General features: G+C 43.4%; 1 protein-coding gene across 1 annotated transcript in view; it reads left to right on the plus strand.

The window, feature by feature from the left end:
* Slc22a2 (solute carrier family 22 member 2) overlaps window positions 1-18,174 on the plus strand; it is a 37,305-nt gene extending 19,131 nt beyond the window's left edge. The window contains exons 7-11 of the mRNA XM_076926655.1: window positions 1,106-1,320; window positions 3,312-3,420; window positions 3,875-3,987; window positions 8,578-8,677; window positions 17,654-18,174. Coding sequence (XP_076782770.1) covers window positions 1,106-1,320; window positions 3,312-3,420; window positions 3,875-3,987; window positions 8,578-8,677; window positions 17,654-17,720 — 604 coding nt within the window. The 3' untranslated portion in view covers window positions 17,721-18,174. The remainder of the gene's footprint in view (window positions 1-1,105; window positions 1,321-3,311; window positions 3,421-3,874; window positions 3,988-8,577; window positions 8,678-17,653) is intronic.
* The last annotated feature ends 1,479 nt before the right edge of the window (window positions 18,175-19,653 follow it).

A 19,653-nucleotide genomic window follows, 5' to 3' on the forward strand; every position in this document is an offset into this window, starting at 1 on the left:
GACATTCTGAGGAGCCTAATTTACTACAGTGAGCACTGCCACTCATCCTGGCTACAGAAAAGGACCTGTCCTCACTGGCAAAAGCCACACTTCTCACGGTCCTGTGTATGTTGATTTTTTGCCACGGTCTCCTTTCCCTTGCCTCTTAGCCTCAGATTTTCCCATTATTTTAAGTTAACAACATTAGAAACATTGTCGGAAGGCCATTTGCAACAGGTCAGAGAAGAAAGCATTGTGCACGGAGGCTACATACACTGGGCTTTCAGGTCCGTGGAGTTTGAATTAAATACTCAAGTCTGCATCCAAACTGCTCTAGAGGACCACAAAGAGGCTCAGAGGCTGGTCAGTGAAGGACTTGCCACGCAAGCAGAAGGACCCAGCCCTCATAAAAAGATGGATGAGAAGGCATGTGCCTGTGATCCAAGTGCTGGGGAGGTGAGATTGGCGGATCCTCGGGGCTTGATGGACAGACAGCCTAGACAATCAGGATGCTCCAGGTTCAGTGAGAGACCCTGTCTCAAAAGGCAAGGTGGAGAGAAATAGAGGGAAAGGCAGGACATCAATTTCTGACCTACACATATACCTTTGCACACAGAAACAATTACACAGATACCACACACATACACGCATAATATATATAACATTATATTAAACATATATAAATATATGGCACTTATATTATATATACATATATATACATACATATACATACATGCTCATACATACATGTATACATACACACACATATACATGTATACATGCATATACATACAGGTACATATATATACATATACCTACATGTTCATATATATACATATAAAACAAAGAGAGAATTGATTGACAGCAGGAGCCACTCCATCAGGACTTCTCATCTTCTCACTGGGCCAATGAATAGGAAGTTTCCCAACTGTTTCCAGGGTTCTGCTTCTCAGGTTCCTCCAGCCACAGGGAAACAGTGGGAATAAAAGCAATGCCACATTTGGGAAAACAGAGAAAAGGTCACAGGCAAAGGTCACTGCCACTGACTCTTCCTCTTCCCCAAGGCTCTCCTGGCAGGAGTGTGTGCTCAGTGCTCAGCTTGACTCTGGCTCTCCTCTTTGCACAGGTTCACGAGCTCTGTTCTCTACCAGGGCCTCATCATGCACATGGGCCTTGCAGGGGACAACATCTACCTGGATTTCTTCTACTCCGCCCTGGTGGAATTCCCAGCTGCCTTCATTATCATCCTCACCATAGACCGGGTCGGTCGCCGCTATCCCTGGGCTGCATCAAATATGGTGGCAGGAGCAGCCTGTTTAGCTTCGGTTTTTATCCCTGATGGTAAGTTCAGAGAGCAGGTGGCTTTGAGAAGAGCAGGCCCAGCACAAAGCCTTGCTAGAACATCCCAGCAGCTCCCTTGACCTCTGTATTATCCTGCACTGTAAATGAGGAAAATCCCATACCGTCAGCAACTATCTTGTGTCTTTCCTTTTGAAATGTTTGTTTGAGAAAAGGGACAAAAAGCCATGAGACAATCCTTTTAGTGATGTGGAGCTTCATTTGAGGTCATCATAGACGAGTAATTACTTGCAAATATGCCCACAGCTTACTGGTTCTCTGGGACGACCTCTATGGAGTATCCCAGCTTTGGAAACTGGCTTCGTATTGCTATTCAAAGACTGAGGTGTAAGCCGGGCGGTGGTGGTGCACGCCTTTAATTCCAGCACTTGGGAGGCAGAGGCAGGTGGATTTCTGAGTTGGAGGCTAGCCTGGTCTACAGAGTGAGTTCCAGGACAGCCAGGACTACACAGAGAAACCCTGTCTCGAAAAACCAAAAAAAAAAAAAAAAAAACCAAAACAAAACAAAAACAAAGACTGAGGTGTAACATTATAAATCTCTTAGAGATAGAACTATGGAGACAATAGAAAGACCAGGAATGTTCAGGAGTGGGCGGGGAAGGGCAGAAGACATTTAGGACAAGAAAATTCTCTGTGTGCCTGGGTCTAGATCCACTTAGAGTCACTCCTTGGGTCAGTGATGGACTCTGGATGACCATGCTTTATCAGTGCAGATTCATCAGCTGGTATAGGTGTCTACTCTGGGAAGAATATTGATAATGGAGGAGGTTATTTATATGCATTCCATTGGGGCAGATGTAGGAAGTCTGTACTTTCTTCATTTTCCTATGAACCTGAGCTATACTTTAGGTTTCAGATAACTTTTGTTTTATTTTGTGTTTTGTGGTGTCTGTTGTTTGGTTGGCTGATCTTTTAAAAAGATTTTATTTATTTGTCTTATGTATACGATGAGTACACTGGCACTCTCTTCAGACACACCAGAAGAGAGCATCGGATCCCGTTAACAGATGGTTGTGAGCCACCATGTCGTTGCTGGGAATTGAACTCAGGACCTCTGGAAGAGCAGTCAGTGCTCTTAACTGCTGAGCCATCTCTCCATCCCTTAAGCTATACTTTAAAATATGTTTGTTATATGTACATTCCATACATGTCTGTATGTATTTTACATATATATTTTTAACATACACACACTGACACACACATATGGGCATAATCTCACCTATAGTCTGTTATCTGCTATACACCTTCAGACTGGAAAGAGAGTAATGTTTGCTTTTCCTTCCATCATGTGACTTCTATCACGTACGTACGTATGTATGTATGTATATATGTATGTATGTATGTGGGTGTGTGCACATGGGTACATAAAGGAATGTGTGATCCCCTGAAGCTGGAGTTGCAGTCAGTTGTAAACAGTCTGCTGTGGGTACTGGGAACCAAACCTGGGTCTTTTGTAAGAGGAATAAGTGTTCTTAACCAGAGAGTCATTTCTCCAGTTTCACTTTTTTTTTTTTAAAAGAGAGACCATTGGTCCTGGAGAGATGACTCCACATGTAAAACAGTTCCTATGCAAGCATGAGGACCCACATTCAGATCCTCAGAACCCACATAAGTCCCAGCAAAGACATAGGACCCTAGAGTAAGTTGGCTAGCTAGACTGTCTCAGTTGGTGATCTCTGTTCAAGTGAAAGATCCTGCCTCCTAATATAAGGGGCAGGTTGATGGAGGAAGACCCATGACATCAACCTCTGACCAGCATGCACATGCACACACAAAACGTTAGAACTGCATCTACGGTTAGAGCATACAAATCTGCAGAGGTTGCTACATTTGTCTCACATCCGTAGGGAACTATTCTTGCTTCCCCATCTCATTCTGCAATGTGCAGTTTGTCCTTCCAAGCCCACTCTGGAACATTGTGCGAGGAAAAGTGATCATATGCACAGTGGATGACTGTTGGGCTTTTCCCTCAGATCTACAGTGGCTGAAAATTACCATCGCATGCTTGGGTAGAATGGGCATCACCATGGCCTACGAAATGGTCTGTCTGGTCAACGCTGAGCTGTACCCCACATACATCAGGTGAGTAGGAACACTTGGGTTTGCGTTAGAAAGCATTTCTCTTCAAAGCACAGTGAGACGATAGATAGGTGGTCAAAAGCAGTAGCCAACACTTCACACTCAGGCTTACAGACTGAATAACACCCAGAAGCCACAGGACTCAGGAGCAAGACCACAATGTAGATAGAGAGTGACCAGAACAGCTGAGTGGCTTATGGCAACCACAGACATGGCTTGAGTCATGTGATGGAAAAAAAAGCTACATCACTCTCTTTCCAGTCTGAAGGCTTATAACAAACGGAAAACAGACTGTGGGTGGAATTATGCCCACCGGTGTATCGTTTCTGCATGTTGAAATGAACAGAGTCAATGCTTATCTGTTCTCAGACATTTAACAGCTTGGGGGGGGGGGGTGGTGCAGTGGTAGGTACCTCCTTCAAGAAGTTAAAAGTTAAGTTGGTTTTCTGTGACTCAGGAATCTCGGTGTCCTCGTCTGCTCCTCCATGTGTGACATTGGCGGCATCATCACTCCTTTCCTGGTCTACCGTCTCACCGACATCTGGCTGGAGTTCCCACTGGTCGTATTTGGTGAGAACTCACCATAGCTTTAGTCACTAGTGATCAGCAACATTGGTGGTATTATCTTAATGCTCTCAAGTTAGTACCAACACTGAACTATGGACCTGAGACCTCAGAAGCACAAACTGAAGGCAAGATGGGAAGAAAGAGACATTTCCCTGAGGCACCCCCACTCCCCCTCTCTCCAATGACATCCATCTCTCTCAGGTCTGTCAAAGAAAGAACCCTTCTGCCTCAGTTCCCAAAGCACTCTTACTTCATTACTTCAAAAACAGATGTTTAAAATTTCAATACCCAGATAGTATGGAATTTACAACTAATAACATATGTCAGCAGGACAGAGCCCATGTGTTGATACTCACCCCACCCCTACCTTTCCCCCAATAGACTTCACGATGAGGCATGGCATGGTCCCTTCTGCTACTGCCAGGGGAGACAGGAGCTAATAGGAATCACCCAGCTACTTCCTGGCCCTCTCTCTCCCTCCTTGCTAGTGGATATAGTATGTTAGCCTCTATAGATGCTGATCACAAAATCTAAAAGGATCCCAGGGACCCTGGGCACCCCCATCCAGTCACTGTGCACTGCCTCCTGCCCTGCTGCAGACTATGGGGCAGCTGCCTGCCTACATGTGCCCACAGGGATGACTGGATTCAGATCCAGGCTCACATTCACCTGGTCAGGGTAACTCAAGTGCCTCACCTTGGTACATCTCTTTAGTCTACTTTCAGTTTCACTCTGAGAGGTTTTCGCACTTAATTAAAGCTACCCTTTTCCCAGAACACACCACGCTGACTATTCCCCAGGACTCCCTGGCAAATGTACCCACTACTGCTCTCTTGGAGCTACCTGTCGCCCCCTACACTTACCTTGGTTTGTTTCTCCCCCTTACCTTTCACTCTTGATTTGTGAGTGGGAAGTTTTCCACGCTGGAAGGCCTGCCAGGGAAAGTTTCAAGCTGTTGCTACAACTCTCCATCAAAATAGACCCAAGTGCTTTTTTCCACATTCCATCTTATTAGCAAGATGGCCAACACTGATAGCACGTGGGCCCTTTACCCTGAGATAACCAGAGTTACCAGGCCCACTGACAAGAGGCACATGCCTCAAAATTCTGACTCCCAAGTACTGGCTGGGGAGATGGGTCATCAGGACATTTATCAACGGCAGTTAGGAACTCCATATTTCTGTAACCACCACTACTTAGCAGGTCTAAGAAAAGTCCAGGCCCATGGAGGCAGATGTTCACATGTCTCCGCCAGTCAAAGATAGTTGATATATCTAGGTTGGGTATTAGGTTACACTTCTGATTGATATTGAGCATTACCAAATTTATAAAGCCATTGGTTAACATTTAAAAAATTGTATAAAAGCAAAAAGGAGAAGGGGGTATGGGATAGGGGTTTTCTAGGGAGGGGAAATGGGGAAAGGGGATGACATTTGAAATGTAAATAAAATATCCAATAAAAAAAAGTCTAGGCCAATATAAAGTGGTGTGGTCCCTTGCCCCATTTCACCTTCTACTGGAGGACAGAAAGGACTGTATTTCAAAGACTATAGCAAACTCAAAGTCAGTCCCAAGTTTCCTTCTGCAAGGCTTTTTGTCAACTTCCTCTGCCTACCTTTAACCTGGTGGCAAGAAGGTAACTAAGATTATTCTTTCCTCCCTCTTCCTCCTCTTCCTCCTCCTCCTCCTCTTCTTCTTCTTCTTCTTCTTCTTCTTCTTCTTCTTCTTCTTCTTCTTCTTCTTCTTCTTCTTCTTCTTCTCTCTCTCTCTCTCTCTCTCTCTCTCTCTCTCTCTCTCTCTCTCTCACCTAAGAAGCCTAGAATTACTGGCTAAGATCTCCCCGGAGGGCCAGGTGTGGCTCGGTGACACAGCATTTGCTCAACACAGGCACAACCCCAGTGCCGTAACAGTCACATGGAAAGTAGGCAGTGCTATCCTGGCTAGCAGGGCTGATTCTTGCATGTATAAAATGATAATCTTGTGATCTACTATTCACTGGACCTCACTGTCTTCAGACTCAGAGCTAAAGAGATGTGTTAGGGCACTCCTGTGATCTCAGCACTTGGGGAAGCAAGTACAGGAGGATTTGGGCTGCTGGCCTAGTTTCATTTCTGTTGCTGTGACGAAACACCCTGACAAAAGGCAACATAGGAAAGAAATATGTTTGTCTTAGTTTACAATTTCAGGTCACAACCCACAGTGTGTGGGAGTCATGGTTGTAACTTCAAGCAGCTAGTCCCATCACACCCACAGCCAGAAGAGATAAATGCATGCATGCTCACTTGCTTGCTTTTGCTCACATGATTTTTTTTAGCCCTTATACAACTGCCTTGCCTAGGGAATGGTACCACCAACAGTGGGCAGGGTCTTCCCACATGAACTGAGTTAAGACAATCCCTCATATACACACCCACAGGCCAACCCAGTGTAGGCAATAGACTCAGAGACTCACTGAGAGTCTCTTCCCTGATTCTAGGTTATATCAAGATGGCAGTGAAAGCTAATCATCACAGCTATGTAGTGAAACCCTCTAAGGAAAAGACTCTGAGTCAGCTGAAGTAGCTGAGTCTTGCTTGTATTTGTACAATTGCAGTATATAGACCATTCTAAAAGGTTTGAGAGGTCCAGAGAAGTTAATCATGCTCACCCATGATCACAGTTTATACCATGAATTGGGCCTTAACCTAAGGACTTGGCCAGCGTTTGTTCACCTCCGTCAGAGCAAGCCTGACGAATGGCAGAAAGTCAGAGTCCTCTCAAGATCATGCCAGGTCCTCAGACCAGCCAGGAGGCAGAGTGAGACACCCAGCACTGGGCTTGTGCTCTGTCTGTGCCCCCATGGGTTCATTTCTACTATTTCTAAAGAGAACTGGAGTCCAGCACACAGTTCTTTGAAACTCCAACTAATGAAGAATTAGCGCCCCGTCTGCTACACTCTGTTATGGGGGGGACCCGAAGCACACCTCTTAAAGTAATATATCTCCAATTTAAATTTAAAAGCCAAAAATATTAGTGTGGTTATTATTAAAAATTACAACCAAAGACTAAAACAAAGGAACAAAGGAAGCTGTGCGGCCATCTGCAGCCAAGTTGGGCCTGTATTGTTTCTGTACTAAGGGATAGAACCTAGGGCCTTGTACATACTAAGCAAGCTCTATACCACTAATATACACCTTGGGGGGTGTTTAAGACTATTCTAGATACCTTTCTGTTACTTGTAATAAAAAAAAATATTCTCTGGCCAAAAGATTTATTTAACTTTATTTAACTAAGATTTAGGATTTATTTAACTTACACTTCCAGATCACAGTCCACCACTGAAGAACTCAAGGCAGGAACTCAGTGACAGGAACCACAGAGGAACCCTGCTTTCTGGCTCACTCTCTGGTTTCCTCTGCTATCTTAGCCCAGGCCCACTTGTTTAGGAATGACACCACCCACAGTGGACTGGGCCCTCCTACATCAATTATCAATGGAGAAAAATCTCTCACAGAGAGGGCCACAGTCTAATCTGATCTGGGCAATTACTCCAATGAGGTTCCTGCTTCCAGAGTGATTCTAGGTAGTGACAAATTTATAATAACAACTAACCAAAGGGCTAAGTGATTCTTCAGTGATTAGGGGCATTGGATGCTCTTGCAAAGGACCCATATTTGGTTCTCAGCAGCCACATAGCAATTAAAAACTGACTAGAGGGTCTAATGTCCTCTTCTGTGCTCAGCAGTTCTGTACCATGTGGTACACCAACATACATGCAAGCAAAAACACCCATACACATAAAATAAATTTTAATTAAACAGCACAGAGAAAGTGCCTCATTATGTAGGTCATACTGACCTTGAATTCACAGTTCTCCCACCTTACTCTCCCAAATGCTAGGATTACAGGTGAGCACCACCATTCTCAAGGCTCTGAGCGTCTGGACTTGAACTAAATGACTTCACTATGGTTTGGGATAGTATTATATACGCATTAATGCACAATGCTTTGTTCTTTTACCAAAAAAACTTGATTATATTCACTCATGGTGTGGTGTGTGTGTGTGTGTGTGTGTGTGTGTGTGTGTGTGTGTTTGCATGGATGAGGAGTTCTGTTCTCTCCTCCCACCTTGTGGGTGGCTCCTGGGACGTAAACTCAAGCTTAGCAGAAAGCTTTTTGACCCCACTGAGCCATCTTGCCAGCCCTCATGAAGTTACTCTTGTTGGCTAGCAATTGTCCAAGTGTCTGACTTGTTCCCAGTGCTAAATGCTTTATATTGGCAGAGTTAGGTTCTTCTTTGTATGGTTAGGGGTTTTTTTCAGAGTTATTTCCTAACTCTGAAATTTCTTAACTCTGTGGCAATGTCCCGTATCCTAGAATAGCCTTGACTCAAAATATTAAGTATTTCATTTCCCTAAAAGGAATTGTAGCCCAGTGGTACTTGGCACTGGGTGTATTATTTATGGTGGAAAATAGGCTGTTGAAAGGTGGCAAGGGAGTCTATAAATAAGAATGGGAAAACATAACCCCCAAAAGAGACAGGGAAATGAGGGGACCCTAATTATAGAGACTGCCTAATTTCAGCTCTTGATGTGATTTTCATCTGTGTCTCAGCTGTGGTTGGCCTTGTGGCTGGGGGACTTGTGCTGTTGCTACCTGAGACCAAAGGGAAGGCTCTGCCTGAGACCATCGAGGATGCTGAGAATATGCAGAGGTAAAAACCTGGGCTCCCCGAATGAACTCCACAGATGTTTAGAGATACTCACAATGGGGGAGAAAGACTAGGTTGGATTCCATATCTCATACCATGGGATCAAAGCAAACTACCTCAAAACATTAACCATCAAACAGAGACAAGAAATTAGTGAAAATGCCATAGGAGGATTGGTTCTAATTCACAGCTTCATACTGGGCAAGGTCAGTCTAAATGTGAAACCCCCCTCCCCCCAAAAAAAGTTCAGGGCCTATGGGAAAAAGATTAGTCTGTATGCATTCACCACAAAAATTCAGAGTTGAATTACAACACTGTCATCACTGGTTAACCTGGATAAAGTGTTTAGTACTATACAAAGGCTGGCTTTCTGAATGTATATGGAGGACCCTAACAAAACTGAGGGAGCTGGGCAATGGTAGTGCATGCCTTAAATCCGAATACTCCAGAGACAGAGGCAGGTGGGTCTCTGTGAGTTTGTGGCCCTCTGGTCTACAGAGTAAGTTTCAGGACACCAAGGGCTACACAGAGGAACCCTGTCTTGAAAAGAACAAAAAACCATGAGAATTTCCTCTCCCCAAAAGAAAGTGGCTGGGGCCCTGACTCAGCAGAAAGGAACGTGAATTGCTCATACATACATGAAAGTAAGTCTCACCTCTTTCATAACCAGAGATATGTGAACTGACACAGCACAGGTATTCCTCTGTGTCATCAGAGATCAAACTACCCGGAGCACACTGCACTTGGGAAGAATGTGCAGGACCCAGGAGCCCCCATGTGGCTCTGGATAACACACGAGGGTCAACCCAACCACAGAAACAGGATGATTGTGCATTTGTCTTTTTACCCAGGTCCCACCTCTTGAAAATTTGTGTGTGAAGTGTGTGGGTAGGACTAACTGTTAAAGGATCTTTGAATGCAACAAAAGGTTAGAAGAGCATAAATGCCCTTCAGTTGGGAACTCAGTTGAGTAAATTATTGTATGCCATACACCAAAGCACTGTATAGCCACTAAAAAGAATGATACAGCTTTGTATCCACTGATGAGAAAAGTTCTCAAAAATACATTGTTATTGGTAAACAAAAAAACCCCACAAAAACAAAAAAACAAAAAAAAAATCCCAAAAAACAAAAAAAACAAACAAACAAAAAAAAACAAAAACAAAACCAACAAAAAAAAAAAAAGCAAAAAAAAGCATAGAAAAGCATTCATTCTAACATTTGGGTAAACACAACATAAGTACATAGACATACAAATATTAAATCGTATTGAAAATAAAATGACAAAAGTATAGAAATATTCAAGTAGCACCTTTATCTAAGGTTTTTATTTCCATTCTTTCTATAGCCTCTGGTTATAGAAATATAACCTGTGGTCCCATAGCTCTTTTCGACAGTGAGAAATGGCACATACGCTCAGCCCCCAGGATCTGGGACAAAGCCAGATGTGGGAACCTGGACAGGCATCTCCTCTTGTTGGCAACTTATAGGAGCTGCTGGATGGTGGCTCTACTCTTTAGAGAGCAAGTCTTTTGTATAGACTATGGTCCCCATTTCCTATTGCCCTGAGCCTGGCTCACTTCTATTACTGTCTGGTTCCCATGACCATTTGTATTTGAAGCACCTAAGTAAGCTACAACAAGCCCCAGACTTGTACCATATACTAGTCAAAAATCCCTCCAGGTTTTTCCTCAGCTAGCTCCCGCGACAGGTGGGCAGTCCTACATGAAGGTGAGGAATACAGGCGTAGACTCACACAAGCTATCCAGATGGCCTCAGGCTTTGGGATTTCATGGGAAGTGAAGAGAAAGTTGAGCTATTAGGCTAAGGGTCCTGCAAAGAGGGACAAGAGGCAGGGTGTTCATAAGCAGGAGGGCAGACCACAAAGTTGGTACAGAGAGCACACACCTGTTATGTGTTCCAGACATTAAAAAAAAAAACAAAACCAGAACCAAGAAGGAGTCCCTTCCCTTCCAGCAAGGGTTCTCAGTCTACCAAGTTATAAACACAACCTGTCTGACTTGTCTGACTGTTTGCCCTTCGCTCCCTAAGCCTGCCCCCTTTTCTGTAAGTGAGGTGCGGTGGGAGCAAGCATTTTCTAGGACTCTCAATTAGTACTTTCCAAAGCATGTTCATGCCTTCTCTCTCATCAAATGCTCACAAAATGGGGCTTACCATTAACCCCGTTGACATCTGAAAAGAACACATGGCACAGAGATCAACTCTGTCACATAACCAGTAATCAACAAAGCCATGGTGCCAATTGGGTCAGCCAGGTGCCATGGCCATAGCCTCTGCTCATCATAAGAGGGCTTCTCATACCTAAAATAAGGCATCTCCACCTGTGTGCAGGGCTAGGCATCCACACTGTGTCAGTCAATACGCTTGCTGCTGTTCTTGCTGCTTCTGCTGTAGAAGTTGCAGATGCTCGGGCTTCCTTACACAGTACTATTTGTTGTTGATGCTATTAGTGCAATTTTTCTTGGTGCTCCCATGCCGTTGAGATTACAGTTGACACAGCTGCTGCTGCTGTTGATACTGTTGTTGCTGCCACTGGTGTTGCTGGTATTAATGTCTCTATATCTGTCGCTGGTGTAATTGATGATGTCACCACTGCAGTTGCTACTGCAACTGTTGCTGTTGTTACTGCTGAAGCTGCTGCCATTGCTATAGTCACTATTGTTGTCCTTACTGTAGTTGCTGCTGCTGTCGCTGCTCCTGCTGACATTGAAGCTGTTGTTGCAGTTACTGTTGTTGCTGCAGTTACTGTGGTGGTTGCTGAGGTTAATGCTGTTGCTGCTGCTAACACTGTGGTTGTTGCTGCAGTTTCTGTTGTTCTGATACTCTTGTTGCTAATGGTACTGTTGCTATTGCTGGCAGTGCTATTGTTACTGATCTAGGTCATTGCTGCAGCCAGCAACAGCAGCGATTGGTACTGTTACTACCACTCCTGTTGTTACTGACACTAGTGTTTTTGCTCCTGCTGTTGCTGATGTTAATGTTGCCGTCATTACTGTTAATGATAATGATGTTGTTATTGCTGGTGCTGATGCGGCTATTGCTCTGCTCTTGTTGCTGCAATTGCTGCTGTGATTGGTGTCGTTGTTGCTACTGTTGTTGGTGTTATCATTGCTACTGCTACTGCTGCTATTGTTGCAGCTGTGGCTGTTACTGTTGTTGCTGCTGTTACTGCTACTGCTAATATCACCACGACTAGTTTAAATGCAACTATTGTTCTTCATATTGCAATCGTTGCTGCTATTATTGATGCTGTAGGTCCTATTGTTACTGATGTTAACACAGCTATTTCTTTTACTGCTACTATTGTTGGTGATAATGCTGTTGCTGCAACTGTCGATATGATTGCTGCAGCTGTTGTTTTTATTGGTATTGCTGATGATGCTGATGTTATTGTTGTTAATGCAGCCAGTACAATTATTACTGCTGTCATTGTTGCTGCTGCTACAGTTGATGTTATCATTGCTAATGTTGCCGTTGTTGCTGCTGTTCCTTCCACTCCTGTAATAACCAAGTCACTGTTGCCGCTGCTGTTGTTATTGTTTCTGTTGCTAATACAGCAGTTACTGGTGTTGCTGCAGTTGATGAAAACAATATTGTTTCTGCTGAGGCCATTTTTAGTACTGTCGATGTTATCATTGCTAGTAATGTTTTTGGTGCTTATTGTTGCTACTGCTGCTACTGCTGCAGTTACTGTTACTGCTGCCGTTGCAGTTACTGTTACTGCTGCTACTGTTGCAGTTACTGTTACTGCTGCCGTTGCAGTTACTGTTACTGCTGCCGTTGCAGTTACTGTTACTGCTGCTACTGTTGCAGTTACTGTTTCTGCTGCCATTGCAGTTACTGTTACTGCTGCCATTGCAGTTACTGTTACTGCTGCCATTGCAGTTACTGTTACTGCTGCCATTGCAGTTACTGTTACTGCTGCTACTGTTGCAGTTACTGTTTCTGCTGCCATTGCAGTTACTGTTACTGCTGCTACTGTTGCAGTTACTGTTACTGCTGCCATTGCAGTTACTGTTACTGCTGCCATTGCAGTTACTGTTACTGCTGCTACTGTTGCAGTTACTGTTTCTGCTGCCATTGCAGTTACTGTTACTGCTGCTACTGTTGCAGTTACTGTTACTGCTGCCATTGCAGTTACTGTTACTGCTGCTACTGTTGCAGTTACTGTTACTGCTGCCATTGCAGTTACTGTTACTGCTGCCATTGCAGTTATTGTTACTGCTGCTACTGTTGCAGTTACTGTTTTTGCTGCCATTGCAGTTACTGTTTCTGCTGCCATTGCAGTTACTGTTTCTGCTGCCATTGCAGTTACTGTTACTGCTGCTACTGTTGCAGTTACTGTTACTGCTGCCGTTGCAGTTACTGTTACTGCTGCTACTGTTGCAGTTACTGTTTCTGCTGCCATTGCAGTTACTGTTACTGCTGCTACTGTTGCAGTTACTGTTACTGCTGCCGTTGCAGTTACTGTTACTGCTGCTACTGTTGCAGTTACTGTTACTGCTGCCGTTGCAGTTACTGTTACTGCTGCTACTGTTGCAGTTACTGTTTCTGCTGCCATTGCAGTTACTGTTACTGCTGCTACTGTTGCAGTTACTGTTACTGCTGCTGTTGCTGTTACTTCTGGTTCTGTTAGTGTTGCAGTTGCTATAGTCACTATTGTCCTTACTGTAGTTGCTGCTGCTGTCACTGCTCCTGCTGACATTGTAGCTGTTGTTGCAGTTACTGTTGTTGCTGCAGTTACTGTGGTGGTTGCTGAGGTTAATGCTGTTGCTGCTGCTGACACTGTGGTTGTTGCTGCAGTTTCTGTTGTTATTGCTAAAGTTACCGTTGTTCCTGTTCCTGTTGCTGTTGCTGCAGTTATCCTTGTTGTTACTGTTACTGTTGTTGCTGCCTTTACTGTTGTTGCTGCTGTTACTGTTGCTGTGAGACATGTTGCTGTTGTTTTTATGACTGCTGCTTTTGCTACTGTCTCTGTTGCCATTGCTGTGGTTATGGTTGTTGCTGCTGTCCTTGTTGCTGCTGTCCTTGTTGCTGCTGTCCTTGTTGCTGCTATCATTGTTTCTGCTGTCATTGTTGCTGTTGCTGCTGTTGCTGAATTTGCTGCTCCTGTAGTTGCTATCACTATTGCTGCTGTTGCTCTTACTGTTGCTGTTGCTGCATTTACTGTTGTTGCTACTTCTCTTACTGTTGCTGCATTTACTGTTGGTGCTGCTGTTGTCATTGTCACTGTTGCTGTTGCTGATGTTGCTGTTGGTGCTAAAGTGATTGTTGTTGCTGTTGACACTGTTGCTGTTGTCATTGTCACTGTTGCTGTTGCTGGTGTTGCTGTTGGTGCTAAAGTGATTGTTGTTGCTGCTGACACTGTTACTGTTGCTGTTGTCATTGTTGCTGTTGCTGCTGTTAGTGTTGCTGTTGTCACTGTTGCAGTTGCTGCTTTCACTGTTACTGTTAGTGTTGCCACTGTTGCCGTTACTGTTGCTATTGCTGCTGTTACTGTTGCTGTAGTTGTCATTGTTGCTGATGTTTTCACTGTTACTGTTGTCATTGCTGCTGTTGCTGTTGTCACTGTTGCTATTGCTGCACTTACCGTTGTTGCTGCTATTGTCACTATTGCCCTTGTTACTGCTGAAACTGGTTTTGCTGCTGTTGTCACTGTTCATGTTGCTGCTATTATTGTTGTTGCTGCAGTTATTGTAGCAGTTGCTATAGTTACTGCTGTTGCTGGTTTTGTCACTGTTTCTGTTGCTGCAGTTATCATTGTTCCTGTTATGGTTGCTGAAGTTATTCTTGTTGTTGTTACTGTTACTGTTACTGCAACTGTGACTGCTACTGTTGCTGTTGCTGCTGCAGTTGCTATTGTTGCTGTCATTACTGCTGATGTTGCTGTTACTATTGCTGATGTTATTGTTGATCTTGCTGTCATTATTGTTACTGCTGTTACTATTGTCATTACTACAGTTACTGCTATTGCCACTGTTACTGTTGCTGATGCTGCTGTTACTGTTTCTGCTGTTACTGTTGCTGTAGTTACTGTTGCTGCTGGTACTGTTGCTGTAGTTACTGTTGCTGCTGGTACTGTTGCTGTAGTTACTGTTGCTGCTGGTACTGTTGCTGTAGTTACTGTTGCTGCTGGTACTGTTGCTGTAGTTACTGTTGCTGCTGGTACTGTTGCTGTAGTTACTGTTGCTGCTGGTACTGTTGCTGTAGTTACTGTTGCTGCTGGTACTGTTGCTATCACTGCTGTAGCTGTTGCTCCTCTTATTGATGATTTTGCTGCTGTCATTGTTGTCATTGCTGCTGTCCCTGTTGCTGCAGTTACTGTTGTCACAACTGTCATTGTTGCTGTTACTGCTGTTACTGATAATATTGCTATCGCTGCTGCTGTTGTCATTGCCACTATTGCCACTATTGTTGTCATTGTTACTATTGCTGTTGCTGGTGTTGCTGTTGCTATTGAAACTATTGCTGTTGCTGTTGCTGTTGCTGCTGTCACTGTTGCTGTTGTTTCTGTCACTGTTGTTGTTGTTACATTTATTGTTGTTATTGCTATTGTTACTGTTGCTGCTGAAACTGTTGTTACTGCTGTAACTGTTGTTGTTCTTGTTATTCTTGCTGTTGTTGCCATCAGTGTTGTTGTTGTTGCTTTTAATGTTGTTGTTGTTGTTACATTTACTGTTGTTGCTGCCATTGTCACTGTTGCTGCTGCTGTCACTGTTGCTGCTGCTATCACTGTTGCTGCTGTCACTGCTATTGTTGCTGCTATTTGTGTTGTTCCTGAAACTGTGGCTGTTGCAATTGTTGCTGTTGTTCTTGTTATTCTTCCTGTTGCTGCCATTACTGTTGCTATTATTGTATTTTCTATTGTTGAGGCTGTTACTGTTGTTGCTGCAGTTATTGTGGCAGTTGTTGTAATTACTGCTGTTGATGCTGTTGTCACTGTTGTTGCTGCTGCTCTCACTGTGGCTCTTGCTGCAGTCACCACTGTTCCAGTTATTTTTGCTGTTGCTGCAGTTATTCTTATTGCTGCTGTTACTGTTGCTATTACTGTTATTGTTACTGCTGCTGTTGTCACTATTTCTGTTGCTGTAATTATTGTTGTTGCTATTACAGTTGTTGTTATAGCTGTTACTGTGGTGGTTGCTGTAGTTACTGTTATTGATATTGTTGACACTGTTTCTGATGTTACTGTTGCTGCTGTTGCTACTGTTGCTACTATTGCTGCTGAAACTGTTGCTGTTGCTGCTGTCACTATTGTTGTTGCTACTGTTGCTGCTGAAACTGTTGTTGCTTCTGTCACTGTTGTTGATGCTGTTGTCACTGCTGCTGTTATTACTGTCGATGTTGCTGTTTCTGCTGTTGCTTTTGCTAATATCACCCTTGCTGTTGTTGCTATAATTGTTGCTACAGTTACTGGTGTTGCTGCTGTTACTGTTGCTGTTACTATTGCTGCAGTTACTGTTCTTGCTAGTGTTACTGTTTTGGTTGCTGCTGTTACTGTTTCTGCTATTACTGTTGTTTCTGCTGTTACTGTTGCTGTCATTACTGTTCCTGTTGCTGTAGTTACTATTCTTGATGCTGTTCCAGTTGCTGTTGCTACTGTTTCTGTAGCTACTGTCACTGTTGCTATTGGTGCTTTTATTGCTGCTGTTGCTACAGTTATTGTTGTTGCTGTAGTTACTATCGATGTTACTGCAATTACTATTGTTGTTGTTTATGTTACTGTTGCTTTTGCTGCTGTCATTATTGCTGTTACTGCTGTTACTGATGCTGTTTTTGCTTGTACTGCTGCTGGTGTTTCTGCTTTTACTGCTGCTGGTGTTTCTGTTACTGTGACTGTTGCTGCTGTTACTGTAGCTGCTGCTGTTATTGGTATTGTTGTAACTCCTCCTGCTGTTGTTTTTACTACTGCTGCTGCTGTTTTCATCCCTGTTTGCACTATCAATGCAATCGCTGCTGCTACTGTTGCTACAGTTTTTGTTCATGGTGTTGCTGACACTGCTGCTCTTGGTGCTGTTATTATTGCCACTGATGACACTGGTACTGCTCTCAATGCTGTTGTTATTATTGCTGATGACATTGTTGTGGCTGACACTGTTGCTGCTGCTGACATTGTTGCTGTTATTGACACTGAAACTCTTGCTGACATTGCTGCTGTTTCTGCTGCTCGTGCTCCCACCACCATTGCTGTTGCTGTTATTGATGCTCTGTAGTTGGCCCCGGAGACTCAGGGAGTTCAGGCGATTTGCTTGTCCCCCTGCCTGGAACCCGGGAGGCCTACAGCACCACTGTCTGACTTGATAAGATTCTGTTATCCACATCTCAGAGTGGACTGGTCCAGAAACTGAGACCATGTGGGGAAACCGAGGAAAATGTTGTGGAGCTGGGGCAGCCCACACCTGATTCAGTGCAAACATGAACATGTACAAAGGGCAGGGATGGGAGCAGCACAGGAAGGAGAGTAGCCCTCCTCCCAAGACTATCAGCAGTATCCATATATTCATAGAGAAGATACTAACAGAGCGTACTGGCTGAGCGATGTTCTAATCAGTCTTCACTCATGAAATAGTTGAGGAAAACTTGGTGAAAAGGACTTCTTAAATTATGTGTGAGAACTGACCAAAGTGTCTGGATTCTGCAATCACTATATTTAACCAATATAGAGTTATATTCAGCCCTCAGCTACATTCTCTGTTATGAAGAAATGTGGAACACCAGGAAGGAAATTTAGGAACACCCTCTCCGATGATTTATTCTCCAAACTCTTCTTGTTTTCTTCATGAAGACCATCATTCAGAAGACATTGAAAGAATGATCTTAGCCAAAGCCTACACTTGGGTTTTGGTTCATTTCTTTCTTTCTTTTTTTTTTTTTTTATTTCTTTATTACTCACTTGATGATCCTTTTCAGCTCCTCATAACTTTTTTCTCACCAGTCTAATTTGACTTCTTATTGCAGGCCAAGAAAAAAGAAAGAAAAGAGAATTTACCTCCAAGTCAAGAAAGCAGACCTCCCACTAAACTAAGGAGAAAGAGCATTGTAGCTGCTGGAGCTGACTTTGGTCTCTCTGAGGCCAGAGGCAGAGCTTCTCTCCCCCTACCCCGAAACCCACACAACCCAACCTCACTTACCCCTGAACTCTATCAACAGGAGTTGTAGCCCACACAGTTTGTTGCTCTGATGTGTCAAGCTCTTCCTTCCAGCCAGGATCTTCCACCTCACTCTGTTGTCTGCAGTCCCAGGAAATGGCACTGCTTTATTGGATTTAGTTATTTTGTTTTGTTTTTCATCTTTACATGTCTTTATTTGGTTTCTATCTCCACCAGGACATCAAACCAAAATACACAAGGGAGCTGTGGGCCAGGATAACCAACTATTAAAAAATTTAAGAAACCTGAAAAAAAAACAATAAACGTGAGAGAAGAAATTTTATTTTTTTAGGAAATAAAAATCTCAGAATGTACATCAGGGACTTGGAATGAAGACTTTCGGTATCATAAGTTTGACAAAATTTCAAAATATGTTGTTTACTATGTAAATCACACTTGAAAAGGACCCCGAACACAAGAATAAGGATACAAGTTGAGCAATCACCAGGCCTGCCTCTACTCACAGTGGATAACCACAAGTACATACCTTCTGTAAGAGTACAGCAAGGAGAATTCCTAGCATTACTGACTCAGTCAGGACAGTTTTTCAGTTTGATAAATCTTTTTCTCAAAATGAATGGCTCTTTAAAATGGCAAAGTAGTATAGTAAATACATTTTTTAAAGACAAATATTAGGCCTGGGGAGGTGGCTCAGTTGATAAAGATGCTTAGTATGCAAGCATGAAGACCTAAGCTTAATCCCCAGGCCAATGTAAGAAAGGGGTGGAGAAGGAAGGAGGTACTGAGCTCTTGCCATCTCTGTTGGGGAGGTGAGGACAGGCAGGTCCTTGGGCCTCAGCAGTCAACCAGCCAAACTTACTTGGTAAATTTCAAGTCTAGAAGAGACACCATCTAAAAAAAAAGAAAGAAAGAAAAGAAAAGACAATACAAAGGGGCTGGAGTGATGGCTCAAAGGTTAAGAGCATTGTCTGATCTTGTAAAGACCCCAGTTTGATCCCCCGCCCCCCATATACCCATGGCAACTCACAACCATCTCTAACCTCAGTCCCTGCGAATCAAATGCCCTCTTCTGGCCTCCACAGGCATCGGGCATGCACTTTGTGCATAGAAATGGAAGCAAAATACCCATGCACGTCAAATAACTTCTAAAACATTTAATCACAAAAAATGATAACATAGACACGGCCAGTTACCAAATGTGCATCTTCATTTTGAAGAAACACAAACTAAAACTGAAATGACATTTTTACTCATCAAATCAATAAAATGACGTTAGTAATATTGAGTATAGACATTCTTTTAGAGACACGGTTATCTGTCCATATCACAAGTGTGTCTGACTTCATAGTCACTCCTCTGTTATTAACCTTGATAAACAAAACTCTGCACAGAGAGGCATTTGAGAAATATTTGCTGCATCGTTTATGGGTGATGGCAAAACTAAGAAATGAATCAGGTTTATGTATATGAAGAATGGTTGCATAAGCCATGGCACCACCATTTAACAGTTAAGCAAGAGGAAGACCGGTAGATGCTCTGTTGAGAAAGTTCCAGTACAAAGGGCAGGAACAGTATTAGATAAGTAATGTGGAAATCAAGAATGCTCACATATGTGGGGGCCCATGGAGAAGACGAGGCAAGATTCTCTATATTTTTGTAATGATTGCATTCTGTGTGTTCATGTGTGCCCTGGTTTCATTTCTACTGCTGTGATAAAATGTGTGACAAAGGACAACTTACAGAAGAAAGACTCTCCTGGAGTTCAAGATACCAGGTCACAGCCTATGCCTGGAGCACGAAGCTCCTAACAACCAGTCATGTCCATTGTAAGAGAAGACCCTGGAAAAA

This window comes from Arvicanthis niloticus, chromosome 28 (genome assembly GCF_011762505.2).
Source record: "Arvicanthis niloticus isolate mArvNil1 chromosome 28, mArvNil1.pat.X, whole genome shotgun sequence".
NCBI classification, from domain to species: domain Eukaryota; kingdom Metazoa; phylum Chordata; class Mammalia; order Rodentia; family Muridae; genus Arvicanthis; species Arvicanthis niloticus.